The following is a 16,403-nucleotide window of genomic DNA, read 5'->3' on the forward strand; positions in this document are numbered from 1 at the left end:
GTTTGAAATCTTCTTTGAAAAACCCATGAATAAGTTAATATTTCCGTATGAAAGGACAGAAAGGTGGCACAGATCCAATCCCAGATCTGCAAGTCTAGGTAAAATTACTAAATGTTTAATTATCAGTTCTGATCATGCTGTGCATAGTAACTGAAAGCAAATCTGACTTTGTTACCTGTGTTTTCCTCAATCCCAGGAAAGCTGCCCTGCTCTGAATTCATACCATTGCAAGCTCAGGGCTCAATGAGATTGGGGCATTCCCGGTAGCGGAGTCCCTCCGGAAGGTAGCCATCCTACCGTGCATCCCACACAGGGACCTTATTCTAGAAATGGGTAAGTAGCTCCATCCAAACTCAGTGAGATTGTCAACAACCCAGTCCCGGGTGTATCAGTCCTCAGAGGCATGAGCCCTTTGAAGCTCAGATCAGGCCTTTGATGTTATTATTTCTTACCTTGAAACAAAATATACTGGAAACGGGCTGAGGCAGCCAAGAAGCAGCCCATGTACTATATAATACCAGAGACAACTTCTCCAGTCCACTATGGCAGACACGGATACAGGGCTGTGTTGAAGGTGATGTGCCTCTAGCACCCAGTACGGCCTTCTCTCGAAACGCCCCAGGCCCAGGCCCAGGCCCAGGCCCAGGCCCAGGCCCAGGCCCAGGCCCTCCTCAGGCAGTGGCGGCAGGCCTCAGGGCCGGGCGGGGAGCAGGTGGCCTCGCTCCTCTCACGGCGCCCCGCGACGCCGGGGCCCCTGGGGGGAACGGGAGGGGGCGGTGCCCACCGGGCACCTGTGTGCGAACCAGCCAATGAGGTTGAGGGGGAGAGGCGGGGGATCCGTCCCCCAATAGCGCGGGGGGGCGGGGTGCCCGGAGCCAATAGGGGCGGGCGTTGTTTTGAACTGGCTGCGCTCCCGGAAGCCGGGCCGTGGGGATGTGCTGGTGTCCGCGGCGTGCGCTGGGTGAGTGCGGAGCGCTCGCGGTTTGTCTCGTGGGGCTCTTCCCCCGGTGGGAGCCGCGGCTCTGAGGGGGCTGGTGGAATCGTGCGGCCTGGACCCCTCCTCCCGCGCGGTCCTGGCGGAGTCATCTCGGGCCGGCGCCTCTCCTGATTCGCGCTTGGGTGGGAGGGGTGGGGACCAGCCTCAGAAATAGCCTTGAGGCGCTTCACCTGTCACCGGCGGGGAGCCCGGGGCGCAGCCCGGCTGGGAGCTAACGGGCTCCTGGCTGGGGAGGGGAGGGCTGTGTGTGCTTCAGGTAGCGGCGTTCGGCCCCTCCCGGCTGAGTGGCCCAGCCCCAGCGCTCCGCGGTGGCGGCCTCCCTCCCCTCCCCTCCCCTCCCCTCCCCTCCCCTCCCCTCCCCTCCCCTCCCCTCCCCTCCCCTCCCCTCCCCTCCCCTCCCCTCAGGGCCAGTGGCGCGAAGGAAAACGCTGCTCCTGAGCGGCTTTCGTGCAGGCAGTTTTTTGTCCTAAACTTACGCGGCAGCAGTGACTGGAGCGTTTTCAAGTGTTGAACCAACACCTGTTTTCTTTGGTTCTGTGATGGCATTTAATTCTTGTGCCGGTGGTGTCCAGTTGGTACTTGGGTCACATACAGGAGTTTGATGGAGTGATCGTTTTAACATATGGTGACCCTTTGATGGCAGTATGTCAAGAAATGGTCACAGAAAGACACTGAAAACTATCGATGTTTCAGTTTGTAGGTATTGAAAACATTGAGGTTTTTTTGAGAGATTTCTTTTGCGATTACATGAGGCCAACAGGGCAGAGGCAGCTCTGAGATGCCCGTGGTTACTAGCTCACTCTCCACTGTGTGTTGTGCTGTTTTTAAAAGTCCAAATATGTAACATAAACTTGATTTCTTCAATTAAATTCACTAACTCTTGATTTTCAGTTGAGTTGTTTTCAGCCTTCTCATGGTTCTTACTAACAGTTTGCAGTTTGACTGGATTGGTCCTGGCTATACAGAGATTCAACTATCTCAGCTCTAACTGAAGCCAACTTGCTAGCTAAGTATTACAAATACTCAGTTAATATTTTAAATGAATTAGCTGAAGTGTGGGCTACTATTTGTCTGTGTAATTGTTTTGGTACCTTTGGCAGTGCTTCAGTGCAGTTATGCACTTCTCTTGTTAACTACTTACACTTGTTCCAGACTCAGTAATGGGATGTCTACTAACACAACAACTATATTCTTGAAAGTGGAAAGAACCGAGCATCTAACATACTGCAGTAAAGTAGGTAGGCCTAGACACTGTTCTTGCTCTTGTGAGAGCCATTCCAAGTGAACCTGCTGAATGCTGATAACGAGCAGCCAAATTACTTTTATGCACATGCTTTTTTAGAGTGCCTTAAAATTACAATTCAATAAATAACTTTAACGTCAGAACTAACAAAATTCTGTTGCCCTTGCTTTATGTCTCCTAGAAGGATTATTTTAAATCAAAGCAATAAGCTTTGACTGAAGCTCTTCTTGTGTTGCAATGTTCATTTTGTATCCGCTGTCTTGAAAGAAAAGAATGTGCTTTTTTTAGGCAAGAATACTTGCAGGGCTTCTTTAATCTACTTAACTGCTGTGGATTTGTGTTTTTTCTTGGTCCCTTCCTCCCGCCCAGGTTTCTAGGATGTCTATCACCCCATGGTCCCTCTAAGTTTTGTTCAGGGTAGGTAGTAAGTTTAGAGTTACTGTAGATGAGGTGGGAAGGATGGGAATAAAAACACGCTTATGTAAGTGATGATTGCAGCCTTTCCGTCACAGGAAGCTAAGCTTAAGAATATGAACCAGACATACTGGGTCAGGTCAAAGGTCCATATAGACTGATACTCTTTCTCTGGGAGGGTCTAGAGGAAGATCTCTAGGGAAGAGCATAAGAACAGAGCAAGTATGTAGGATTCTTCTAAGTATTTCCTCCAATTACTTGTAACACAGACTTTCTATGAATAAGAAATAGAAGATGGATTTTCTTGCCCAAAAATAGGGTTCCTAGCTGGTTCCTCACTGAAGAAAACCTAAGAATTGTGAAAGCTAAAAAATAACAGTCTTTGCCTAAAAGGAGGAAGAAGTCTAGCAAAAGACTGGGTCTGCAGATCTGTGGCAGAGGAGAAGCTAGCACTCTTGAGAAACTGAGGGAAAGGCTGTCTTACTGCATCCCTTGCAAATGTTCTTAAAATATGGTGGGGTGAAAGGTGATGTTTACTGTCCTTTGCTTCTCTTGGGAGCTGTACAGTGGATTTAATCTAGTAAGATGCCAGAGAGAGAAACTGAAAATAAAATTATCTTATTAAACTTGGGAATGGCATGCACCTTACATGTTTTTTTTGTGTTTTCCTGAACGTTCTACTTTGCATTGCTGTCTCTTGCAGTGAAGACTGACTCTTCACCTTGATGGGGTTACAAACCCTAGGTTAGTTACAAATTGTTTTTATGTGGAGCAACCTGAAAGGCATCAGATTATAGATCCATCTATTCCACCTCATCTTTATCTTTAATGAATAGTATTACTACGCAGGACATATGCTTCACAAGGGAAGTGCAAAAGCAAATCAATAAAATGTTTTTAAAAAATGCAACTGAGACACTTTTCTGTGGGGAAAAAAAAAGTAGATTGCTTTTTAAAAACTAATCAAGCATCTCTTATTTTCCATGATTTTAAAGTTCAGTGTAAAAAAAAAAAAAAAATCTCATTCCACTACTGAAAGAAAATGTATCCAATTTTATTCTTTTATGGGCATTTGAGGAGTGTAGTGCTCAGTTTCCTTTGGACAAATTCAAAAGAAGCAGTAAAATAGTTTTAGACTCTGCTGACCATGAGTTATTCTTGTGGTACATAAAACTATCAGAATCTAGTGACTAATGATCTTTAGCTGTCTCTTAGACTGCACCTAAACAACAGTTTTGGATCAGTTGAGAAGCAATTGAGATCACTGTGGTAACTGACAGATGTTATTTATGGTGCTTCATTTGTGAAAACAAAATACCTAACAAATGGCTTCATTTTTCAAAGGCTGCTACTGGGAGTTCTTAAGGGTAAAATGGTTTTATGCCAAATTGTGAACTGATTGCTTCTAATCAACCAAATGATGGTAGAACCCTATGAAAAGAACATACACAATCTATCATGTTTTGGTCTCTTGATAGTCCCTCTAAATGCTACCTTATGCTGGCATGTATCCACTCAGGCTTTTAACAGATCATTAAAACGAGCAACACAACACACTGTACTGTCTAACAGAGTACAGTAGCACAGAATAAGAATGTTAGTTACTTACAGCAGTGCCATTTGGAGCAGAACGCTTAATTACAGGATGTTTGTAATTCTTGTCAGCTGGTTTGTGTGAAGTTAGACAGCAAAGTAGAAACATATTACAGAAATGAGATTGTTGCTGTCACTTCATCCTTGATAACTGTTGTCTTATTGACTAGGTATAATCAAACTGGATTTTATAAAAGCTCATTATCCAGAGAGCAATGTCTTCACTGTCTCCACCTTATAGTAAGGTTTTCCCCCCATCCTTGTCATGTTGCACAGTATGCATAGTCTGGCTTGTATTGTCTTCAAAAAAGAAAACCAGAAGGTGTGTGTTGTGCCACAACTTAACCTTTTTTATTTGAACTTTTTTTTTTAAGTAAGCCGCGTCCTGTGTCTCTAAGTATAGTTCTGAAGACACATTTTCTGCTGAAATGGAGCTAGAAAGTCAGCTTTTGATCAAGCTTTGGACTTGCTGTAGGATCAAGTTGCAAGTGTGGAAGCCAGTGCTGACCTAATCTTTTTCATCTTCTCCTGCCCTTGATCTGTGGGAGGCTATAACTGAATGACGAGAAGGCTGTGAGTTGAGCATGCTGCTTTGTACTGGCAGCTCCGTGCAATATGCTTGTCTCATCCCTGTAGTTGCAGCACCCTCTTTTATGTGAATATGAGCTTGAAAGAATGACACCTGTATGAAGACTTTTTGATTAAATGTTTATGTATTTATCATGTCTGACAGCCTTTCTTCAGTTTTTCTTCCTCTTAATGTTTATTAATTGTCTCAAATTTCAGAATATCCAACTCTGAGTCTGACTTAAAATTCTTCAATAAAAACATGGGTATAAAAACACAACAGGTGTTGCGAATGCAATATCAGCTTTGATTGAAGAAAGTACCCAAATACCTTGATTGCCTCCTTTGCCAATTAAGTATCACTGCTATTTTAAGGGGTAGCTCTGTTTTAGCTGACTTAAACACTTCTGTCTGAATTACAAAAAATGTTGGACTGTTTACATAGGACCTAAACCACTTATGCTTGCCGGCAGGTGGAGCCCAAGAGAAATAATACTGTTTTGATATTTGAAGTTACTAAAAGCACAAATGTAGCTTAAAGAATTGTAATAACTTCAAGCAGAGTTGATGGGGTGACAAAAAAATACTTCTGTCAAATCAGTAGTACCAAATAATAATGAATATGGATTCTAGAAAGACATCAAAGTGGTGAAAATACTTGTCCCTCTAGATAATTGTGGTAAGTGTTAGAACTTATTCTGCTGCTGTTTTCTGACTGGCAGTTTTTGTGTAAGCTTGACCACTAACTTTGCGCAAACAGCTGGACTGAATGGATTATTTAACGGAACTCAGTAAATCAGCTAATGGACCTGAAACCTGTTTATTAAAATAGTAGACTTATGAGTGATTAATTGTCAATGGTTTTTTATTGAGTAATCCACTTAATTATCTGGCAGGACACCTAATGAATACTGGGAGCCATATCTCCTTAGTCAGCAAGAGTAGTCAGTGACAGTTCCTCATTAAAATTGTATTTTATATCCCTACTTTCACCAAGTGCACTTCTTCGCACTTTGTCAAAAAAAAGTTTTAAGGATTACCTACCATATTCGTGCTGATGCTGTAAATGGGTACCTCTCATCTGTAGATTTGAAGGGGATCTCTTCTGAGTTATGAGTGTTGTTTCTGAAGTAATCTGGCATGGTTTAACATTTATAAATGTCAATCTTGATGCTCATACTGAGGAAAAGCTGTTGTATTTCTGTTGATATGAAGTAGGGACCAGTGAACAATAGTGTACAGTAGGGTGATAACACCTTCTTAAGACTGATTAGATTTTCTAAATAAAGCTGGCTATGGATATCTTTAAACACCTAGCTAGTAAATCGGTTATCCAAAATTCAAGTCTGCATCTTAAATTTGTGATTAATTTCTAAGCCAGTTATTTTGGGATTGACTTATTAGAGGCGAAGAAAGCCTGTGGTGTGATTTAATTCTGTTTTCCCTGATGCCTTATTGTGTAACCTGTTAGACAGAAAGTAGTTTGGATAGCTAGGCTATTGCTGCTCTTAGCTAGTAGACTATGAAGTTATCTTGGGAGGAAAAATCCTTTTGTCACAGAACAAAGTTTAAAATACTTTGTGAGATAGTGTGTGTGTGTATATACATCTCTTGCATTAATTTTCTTTTTGCCTTGGCAAGTGTGTCAGGAGTGTTGCACCTCTTTTTGAGTTACTTCACTTCATGCAACAGAAGAGTCTCTTTGCAGAATATTAGATTGCAAGACTGAACTTGCTGTGCCATGACAGCGACAGCAGGCTAGTTCTGTGCTGAACTGTGACTTAACAGGAGCCAGCAGCTACTGGCAAGCTGTTAATTAAAAAAATCTGTATAAATGTTGCACTTGTAGCACTACTTCTGGTAATATGAAATGTAGTCAAGATTATCCATTTCCTGATATCTCTAAGGTAAATAATGTAGAAGTTAAAGAGCAAGAGAGACACTTTTTACATATCTGGAAAAAAATCTTAAAGTTAAAAATCCTACCTTTTTGTACAGAAATCGATTTGGTCACTGGGTTGCTCAGATGGTCTTAGAGTTGTGGTATTGAATTCTGCCTTTCCCCTTCCCCTCTTCACCTACCTTGAAAACTTTTCCATGGAAGAAACTCTCAGTAGCAGTAAAACATGGTTATGTATGGTTGGTTGGTAATGTTCTGATAATTGTTTTAGCAGCCACAAAAAGAAAGGATCAGGCTGCGGTTTTATTATCGGAAAAATTTTCGGTGGGGCAACACAAAATACTTGAAAGCTGTTACGTGGTTTTGAAATAGAAAGCACATTTGTCATGCCATCTGAGCATGGTCAGAATTTTAAATATACCACAAGTGCTGGAAACTATTAATCAAAATGTATACTCTGGTCCAGAGTATTTTTGCTCATACCTGATATTTTTCCTTATGACAAACAATAATACTTTCTCCTGGACTTTAATAATAGCTTGGCCTAAAGTATAATTTATTTACAGGTTTGGGAGTGTCTTTGATCAGGATTTTCCAGCTTCTGCCACAGTTTGAGTCTCACTTTCTCCTTTATTCTTACAGAAGCATTTTGCCTTACTTAAGACAGGGGAAAAAAAAGTAGTGGTACTTAACTGGTAATGAGCGGAAAATTACATAAGTCTTTCTTTCATGTATTGCTAGCACTCCAGACTTTGTCAGTATTTTTCTGATGCTACTTTCTTTCCTAAAAATCTGAATTAGCCAGCCATAACTTTGAAACAAACACTGTAAGAATTTTGGTACTAAACCGTTTGTTGAAACAAATCTGTTTTGGAAGTCCTGTTTTATTTATTTTTATTGAGAGCTATTAGTGAGAACATTGCAATCTTTAAGCTTCAGCGTAGAAGCAAGGTTATCTTTTTATAATTTGCAGTATAATAGATAATCTTTATTTACTTTGTAGGCTATTACAGAATGACCTTGTACTGAGCCTTTGTGGAAGAAGCAAGATTTAAACACCAATTCTTCAATGTGCATCCTTCTATTCAAATTTGACCCCCGACCAGTTTCAAAAAATGCATACAGGTAAAGATGGCTCTAGTTAAAACAGACTTGTTTCTATTTTTTTTTATACAATTTCTTTTTGTAGCCAATGTTTGAATTAGAAACTGAAGTCAGTATTAGGCGTTCAATTATGCTTTTGTAATGTTTAACTTCATGACTTTCCCCATGGGAGGACTTTCTGTAACATTTTGAGAACCCTTAGTTTTTAGACTGGCTTGTTTTAGACTTTGTTTTAGGCTAGCTTGTGAATAGGTGCAGTTGCTTTTTAAAATATAGGCAGATGAGGTCAAGGTTATTTATGCCTATCAATTTGCTTTTGGGACAAGGTGTACTTAAAGAGCTTCAGTTGCTGTTTGTCCTAAAATTAGGTACTTGCAATTTCAGAAAATGCTGGACATCAAATCTCACTGCTTCCAAACTGATTATACTCCTGTATCAATGTAAAACAAGTAGTGTTGTGAACGGGAGAATAAGGAACTCTTAGTAGGTGTTGTAGCCTTCCCTCTCCCCCAAATCTGCCTGCAATTAAAATTTTAGGTTACAAACGAAGTCATGTGTGTGAGATGCTTAGCCAAAAGCTTAAGGCAAAACCAGCATCCATGCTTTTAGGTAAGTTTTACTGGACGTGTTGATGTTGTACAGTGAATTTCCCAAACATTAAGCTCCCTGTAATAATTTTCTGCCTCACTACAGCCATTAATTTTAAAAGTTCATATCCAACATCAGTATCTTTGAGTACATTCAATATGTAGTAGAAAGATAGTACTTCAGGCCAGTAAGAGGACTGTAGAGTTCTATTGCTTTCTGTATTTATACATACTGTATAGGTTCCATATTACTTTCTGGGGTACAAGTGTTGGTATTCATTCAGAAACCATAAGAGTCAGTGTGCTCAGTAAATCATTGTGCCTTTCATTGACTTGTTTTTCTGCCCTTTTGTATTGAGAAGCAATGCCATTCTATAGAAAGAAAGGAAATGAGAACTGAAACTTCAATTGTCCATAGAGTGCATTCCTTTCTGTATCTGCCTAAAAAGGGTTTTTGTTTATGATGTGACTGGTGCTGAATTAATATATCCATTTATTTGATCCGACTTTCTTTGTGTTGCTACTTAGCAAAAGACAGATTCATCAATTTGATGCCTCTTGGGAAAATCCTTTGGATGTAAACTGTAGTTGCTTGACAAGTGAACTTTCTGCCATGATCAATATTTAAAAGTAAAACTTATAGTAGTTTGCTTGCTATAAAAAATTGCATCAAGATTGAAATTATTGATTTATAGCAGAAAACAACTTGCTATCAGTGTCAAAATAGGAAAACATTTTTGTGATGTTTTGGCCCAAATTCAGAAATACATAGTTACATTAACTTTCTTGGTACCTTTTGTTAAGCGATGTCTTGCTCCATACCTCTGAGAGAGATTACTCTGAGCCATCTGCTTTGGTGAAAAGTGCCAGGCCCTCGTGTTCTCGGTGTCAGACTTTAACATCAGATACATAACTTCAGTCCCCTTTTTTCCTTAACACACCATAACTAAATCTTTTTGCTTTTCTTTATTCAGAAGAATGTTGAAGTTAGTTCTTCTTAAATCAGTCCTAGGTTTTTTTCACCTTCACCTCAGCTTTCTGAAGGACATAGTTCTGAGTATCAGTTGTGAATGCTACCCAGCCCTCCTAATTCTCTGAACAACCATTAGACCATGTTAGACCTCGCTATGCTAGTCTCATGGGAACTGTAATTTTTCCTGACAATGGGTATGTGTTACAGGGTGCTGTAGCTCTGTTTATTTCACGGTGAGGTCTTGGAACAGTTTTCCCAAGCAAAAGGGGATTCCTGTACCTGCAGACATACTAATTTGTACACGTTAAAACAGGCATCTACAATTACTTTTCTTGCTATCCTCTACTTTGCATCTCTAACTAAAAGAAAATGTCTAAAATAGGCATTCAAAGTTGAAAAGACAAACTGCATATCATTGACCATTTTCTTATAGCCAATAAACTTTCTCAAACTAAAACATGTTCTCCATAACACTTAGGAGAATTTTCCATCCAGGTAGACTTTGGTTTCTAGAGCAGTACATTGGCCAATTTTCATGAGCACTTAATTAAGCAAAAAGCTTACAATTCACCTTTGTGATACACTAATGAGTCTCTATCTTCCTGTACCCTTGCAACTTGCTGTTCTGCCCTTTTTCCTCTGTGTTCTCTCTACAGGCCTATTTGTAGTAAAGTTTAGTGCATTGTAACAAACGCTTTACTGTAGTCCATTATTATTGTCAAAGGTAACGTGCTGCCTTTACATCTTTCTGAAATATACTGTGTGCATCTTACAAATAAATACGTTTCAAGCGTCAAAGCTATAATCACAGAGTCTTCTTATGTTACTGAATTACACTGTAGGAAATTGCTTTAATGGAATGATTTCTCATGTTTTCATCTCTCTGCCTCAACATTAAAATAAATCTTAATACGTAAGTCCTAATACAGTTGAATTATTTCAGCTATAAAAATAGCTGAATAGGCTTTTTGCAATTAATTAGAAGATGAGGGTCACTTCTCAGTATGATTATGTTTCATAAAAGATAAAATGAAGATGTTTTGATTATAGCAATCCTGTATAGTCGCCTTGTGCTGAATTTAGGAGTCTGTGTATTAAACTTGAGATGGGGAATATTCAATCACACTAGAAAGACTTTACTTACTTTTAGTATTTAGATACTATAAACAAACCGTGGTTTTGTGTCAAGAATCATTGAAGGCAAAATATAATTGGAGCTTCAGGAAATGAGAAATGGACTTCAGCCAAACTATCTTTAACAGTAGAGATGTTTATTTAAATAAAAATCTGTAAAAGGAGGATGCATGCCGTAAATGGAGGATGTTCAAGCAAGATGACAGAAATTTGGTAAACCAACTGAAAGCCTATAGATCAAAGACTAGAATCAGCTAGAAGAGAAATAATGCAAGTCTGAAAGGAATGATATTATGATTATTTGGCATTGAGAAGATAAAAATGTACATATGCTGTGCTTTCCAACAGATTGCTGTCTTTGGGCAAAATACAAAGCATCTTCCTTACAGAAAGGATGCCACTGAAGTGTTAGCCTTCTTTATTTTCTCTATAGCTGATTATAATTGCAACTGGCACCTCATGATCATGTTTTAAAACATTTAACATTGTGTTAACAAAGAGTTGAATTTGCAGGAAAGGCTCAGAAACCTGCAGAAAATGTCAGTACATTTGGATGCTGAGAAAAGTAATGAGATTTCATTGGAATTGATTCTTGTGTGTTGTGGCTTAAAAATTAGAATGAAAATTGTATGGTCTAACTTCTGTTTACAGCAACAAACTTGGCTTCTGCTGTGTATATGTAATTGATGTGCAGCTGGTAGGAGGAACTGACAGTGAAGAAGATACTGAGGTTGTAGGAAGCTGTTTAAGAAAGGTTTCTGGAAGATGGCATTTCATTAAAATTAAATATTAAGCAACGTAGCTGGAGAGAATGGGAAACGCTTGCAATCTCACAAGTGAAATAAAGACAAGTCATGTTATGGGTAATAATGAGCAGGACTTCAGAAGCTGTAACTGTTGGATCACAGCATAGTGTGGTGGAGTCATGCGCAAGCACGTCTGCACTCACCTATTGCCCTGAGTCTCCAGCATATGGCTTGCCTAGGGTTACACTTGTCTTTTGCCTTTACTTGGATCAGTCAAATCCATTTCCTGCTCTTCAGGTGAGGATGTTCTACCAATGAAAAACACTTTTTTTTTAAATTCTGAAATAATTACTGAAAAGACTGATGGAAGATCAGCATCAAATGAAAGCTCGTCTACAGGTTTAAAAATGGCAGTGTCTGAATGCTGATTCTCAGCATAGAAACCCAGTAACAATTCTAACTCAACTTTTTATTTATAGATAGCCTGCATCTATTTGATGTTGCAATAAGTCATTAAATATAGTTTCTTATGCTGTCTGATGCTTTTGAATAACAGAAAATGTTAACTTTCTCACTTCCAAAAGATGGATGTGCACGGTCAGATTAACATAGACTTTTCTTTCTAGTGTTCCAGTACTAACACTGCTAATGAAAGGACGGTGGCATACATTCATATTTGTATGATCTGTAAGGGAGTACACCCAACAAGTTGCTTTGTTTTAATAACTTCTGCTGGATGAAATAGACAGAGAAACAGTTTTTGCTTTTCAAAGGCTGAGAACTGAGACTGTTCTAAATTCCTCCGAAGCTATCTGGCTCTACTGACTCTTTAAATCTTACCTGCTTTGCATTCACAGCCTGACTGGCTTGAACTGGTGTTATCACTGAATTTGACTGATCTGCATTGCTGCCAAGCCTGGATCTTTTGAGGAAGACCTATCCTATCTTGTATGTCCGCTGCTTATTAAATATCATGTTGAACTTGGTCTTTCAAGTCTGCAGGTGCCATTTATGATAATTATCAAAGTACAGAGCAGAGGGAACCAGGCATAGCTAGCAAAATTTTCTGTCGCTGCCATTTCCTAATAATGTCTGGTGTTTTTTAATATCTGTTTGTTTTCTAAAATTCCTGAATTTTAGATGGCATGTGAAGAGCTGCAGCATGCTTTTTGTCAGGACAGCACTTGGTCTTGTGGAGTGATGTGTTTATTTCTAAATATAAATAATGGATTTCATCTGGCAGCATTTTTCAATTGCATATTATTTTTCATAACTTATTCCTGCCTCCTGATTGTGTAGCCTCCAGGGCTGCTTGTAGTTTCTCTGCTGCAAGGGCTGACTCTCATTAATGATTCAACTATTTTGTTCTGGTAGAACTCAGTTTATGCAAGCAGCTACACATGAAAAAAAAACCCACAAAACAACAAAAAGCAGAGGGAAAAAGCCCCACCAAAATACCTCTTGATTGTTACAAAACCCCATGCCTTTTCCCTTTACTTCTCTGCCTCCTTGAGCATGCTGTTGTTTCTTCAAACAAATTTCAGTGGGGCTGGACCTTTGAGACTATCGCAAATTTATTTCTGTTCTGGGTACTTAGACAAAAGTATCTGACTTGTATCTTTGAACCACATAATAAAGCTTTAGGTGTCAAAGTTAGATTAAAAAATACTGTGGCTACATCATTCTAAGTAATGATCCAATAAAAATGTAGTCTCATGCTTCAGATTTTTTTGTAAGTTACCTATAAATCTGTGGGTTACCTTTAAATTTTCGTTAATTAAGCTGTAACTTCACATGCTGAGGAATCTAAAGATTGCTTAGGCAATCTTAATTCGATCTCTTGCACTGTAAGTATTATTCTTTGAAAATAATAGTTGCCTCATTCACACAGCAAGATAGACTTACTGAACGTGTCAAGACAATGAGAGAGAAGGCTGCTGTCAATTGTCATTTGACCTTTACACTGAGTGATAAAGGTGAGATGGGAAGGTAAAGGACCGTATCATACTTAAAATGAGCTAATGCTGAGGCAAGAAGTGTGTTCTTTTCCTGCCTGTACTGTGAAGTTCCTATTTGTAAGTAATATTGTCTTTTTTCTCGTGTTCTACAGGCTTATTCTAGCAGCTAATAGAGATGAATTTTACCACAGACCATCCAAATCAGCAGATTTTTGGGACAGCAGCAATGAGATCCTTAGTGGTATGTATGTCTTGTTTTGAGTGGTTTTCATACAATTTATAAGGGAATTATGGCCTGGATTTTTTGTTATTGGGGTGGTGGTGGTGTTGCATTTCTAATAAGAAATATGCTTCTTCGCTATACTTCTGGGGAAAATACATCATAAATTTGAAATATGAGTTGTGCTATTATGATCTTATTTGTGTTTTAATATCTTCTGGGTTTTTTCCCAGTTTTATGTTCCTTAACTGATTTCAGTCCGAGCAGTACAATGGAAATATGTCAGATTAATTTGTCCTTCACAAATGATTACTTTAGTTTTGTCATATACACTGAAATACTTCTTAAAATAGGTGGAATTAGTTATTCCACAGACTCATTGTCTGTAATAGTGACTTGAAATCATTAAACCAAGCCTCAAGAAAGTGAAAACTTTCTCATTTCTTTTCAGTTAATAATTTATAGGCTACAGAGTAATTTTAGTTATTGATCCATCAGTTTATTAGCTTTTGTGTCTAAATTTTGCTAAACTGATAGTACAGTCACTCAGCTGTCTGGTTCTTCTTTGTAGGGAATCTATCTGTAGTCGGTTTTAAATCTAATCTTCTGCCTTTTCTTAGAAACAGAAATGAAGCTCTGGAAGACAAAGCATTGTTGAAATACAAGATTTTGACTTTGCAAATACTCTTTTTTGTTGCTGTGTGTTATTGTCATTGGCAGGGAGGCCTGTGAGGATAGATTGCTCCCACTGCACTGCAACTTCTTTGGTTCTGAAGTTCTGGCTGGCAGTTCTGTTTTGTGCCAGACATTCTGGATGCTGCCTCTCCTGCTATGTAGCAGTTTAAAACAAACAAACAAAAAACTGTCTTGAAAACTGAAGGGCCCTGAATTTTTGTCTTTTATACCCTTGTCAGCTCTGTCCATATTTGGCGTAAGAAACTGGTATATTCTCCATCCAGGGGGTGTATCTGTGGAGATCCCATGAATATATGCCTTTGAGTTAATAATGCTATCTCAAATGAAAGCAGCAAGTTGAACCAAAGTAAATCAGGTTTATTCTTTGTGTGAGTTAAAAATGAAAAAAATATTTTGCACTTACAGCCATTTCCGAGAACAGGAATTGCTATATGTTAATCAGTGGGCATTGGTCAACAAAGCTGTGTGGTTTTCTTTTGTGTGCTCTTCAGTTAAGGTAGAGAACAGTAGTAAAAGTATTGTGTAAAGATGTGATATGGCTAAACTCGATATTGAAGTTTTGGATACTGGACAAAGAAAGGAGTTTCTGAATAAGGATCTAAAACCTGTTCTCCTGATCCTCTAATGAAAGTTATCTTATGACAAAATTATTTAGAATTAAAAGGTTTCTAACAGTATACATGTTATATTGAACTAGTTCTTGTTTTTCCATTAAACGCTTGCTGGTTATCTTGAGCTCATTACAAATAGGTAGTGGTTGTTTTTTTTTTTAAAACTTGTACTCTCTTTCAAGAGGTTTGGTTGTGAGCTTCACTTTTGTGGGTCCCCCTCCTCAATGTAAATTACTGTTACCGTAGTCCGAGGTTTTTATCAGTTACCTAGCTTACTCTAAATTTTTCTGGTTACTTGTGAATGTAAACTTGCAAATAACATTAATCTTCTGAGATTCGCTTTGGAGCTAACCAGTATTCTGAGCCTACTTAAAGTTTTAGATTAATTTTAGCATATAGGCAAAGCTTATAATTTTGCTTTTACAGTTAATTTTCTCATTATCTGTTACCTATTATTGCAGTAGCTTGGAAAGTATTTGATAGTGCAGACTTGGAGGACGGGTAGTTTAAGTGGGCTTACTTCACTTGTCCAGAGAGACAGTCTTGTACCTATTGCATTTTATCGAGCCGAATCAAGACTCGGGATTTGCATTAAGAAATTCTGATTTAAGCTTGAGATTTTTTAAAATTAATGTAATAGCGTAACTCTTACTTATTTCATTAGGTCTGGATATGGAGGAAGGAAAAGAAGGTGGGACGTGGCTGGGAATCAGTAAGAAAGGCAAGATGGCAGCCCTGACAAACTATATGCAGCCAAAGATTGATAAAAATGCAAAAGGAAGAGGTATGAAGGAGTAGAAAGAGAAAAAGAAGAAAGTGGACGAACAAGCCCTGGTGTCCCAGTAAAATAGTGATGATTACAGTATTAATTTTTTTAACACCACTTTATGGACAAAAAAATGGTTATGTGCTGTAAACAGAATTAGTGAACCGATGAGTTTGAGTACCTGTGTGGGGAACTTGATTTGGATAATGATATTCTAATCAAGCAGGCAAAAGTAAAACAAGATGTAGTGCCTAGAGCCTGAAGTTACATTCAGACAAGAAATGCAGCACCAACTGTCTTCTCTTAATAGTAATTCTAATTAACAGTCAGAACGACTAAGCAAGCATTGAGCTACATTTAGATTATGATAGACTTTAAATGTGTATGTTCTTGTTCGAACACCTAAGCCAGGGATACAATGCAACTTGGATTATGCTAGAGGTTAGCCTAAAATATTATTATAGTCCCTTCTCCCCTGCACATTGATAAATCAGAGGAGGAGAAATAATAGGGAAAAAACCCTCTTCCAAAAGAGCGCATCTGTGGTTTTTTTAAAGTAAAAATAGGTCTGTTTGTAACTGTCATATGGTACTGTGTTGGGAATATATTGCAATGGCAAAACATGTTATATAGAGAAACAAATGAACCATGTCATTTGTATTTCATTTTAGGGTCATATATCAGGGAAATGAAGCAAGACAAGAAAGAGTTCGGCAAGGTGGGAGGAGACTAAAGGCACATGCAGTATAGAATAGTTAGTAAATATGAATTCTGCAGAAATTTTGACTGAGAACTTTTACCCGAGTTCTTCAGAGTGAAAGTCAAGCTCTTACAGCGTTGTATCGTGTTCACATTAAGACTTCTAAAGGCTGGTTGGTTGGGTTGGGTTGGCCA

At 38.7% G+C, this 16,403-nt stretch overlaps 1 protein-coding gene across 3 annotated transcripts in view; it reads left to right on the plus strand.

Annotated features, from left to right (window-relative positions):
* Positions 1 to 300: 300 nt before the first annotated feature.
* TANGO2 (transport and golgi organization 2 homolog) overlaps positions 301 to 16,403 on the plus strand; it is a 34,277-nt gene continuing 18,174 nt past the window's right edge. For 2 of the 3 annotated variants that reach the window (XM_059827648.1, XM_059827650.1), the window contains exons 1-4: positions 914 to 961; positions 7,718 to 7,839; positions 13,369 to 13,457; positions 15,408 to 15,527. In XM_059827648.1, coding sequence (XP_059683631.1) covers positions 7,784 to 7,839; positions 13,369 to 13,457; positions 15,408 to 15,527 — 265 coding nt within the window. In that variant the 5' untranslated portion in view covers positions 914 to 961; positions 7,718 to 7,783. Of the gene's footprint in view, positions 334 to 913; positions 962 to 7,717; positions 7,840 to 13,368; positions 13,458 to 15,407; positions 15,528 to 16,403 lie in introns of those variants that run through there. The other variant, XM_059827649.1, reaches the window with a different exon arrangement.

Source organism: Gavia stellata, chromosome 21 (genome assembly GCF_030936135.1).
Source record: "Gavia stellata isolate bGavSte3 chromosome 21, bGavSte3.hap2, whole genome shotgun sequence".
Taxonomy (NCBI): domain Eukaryota; kingdom Metazoa; phylum Chordata; class Aves; order Gaviiformes; family Gaviidae; genus Gavia; species Gavia stellata.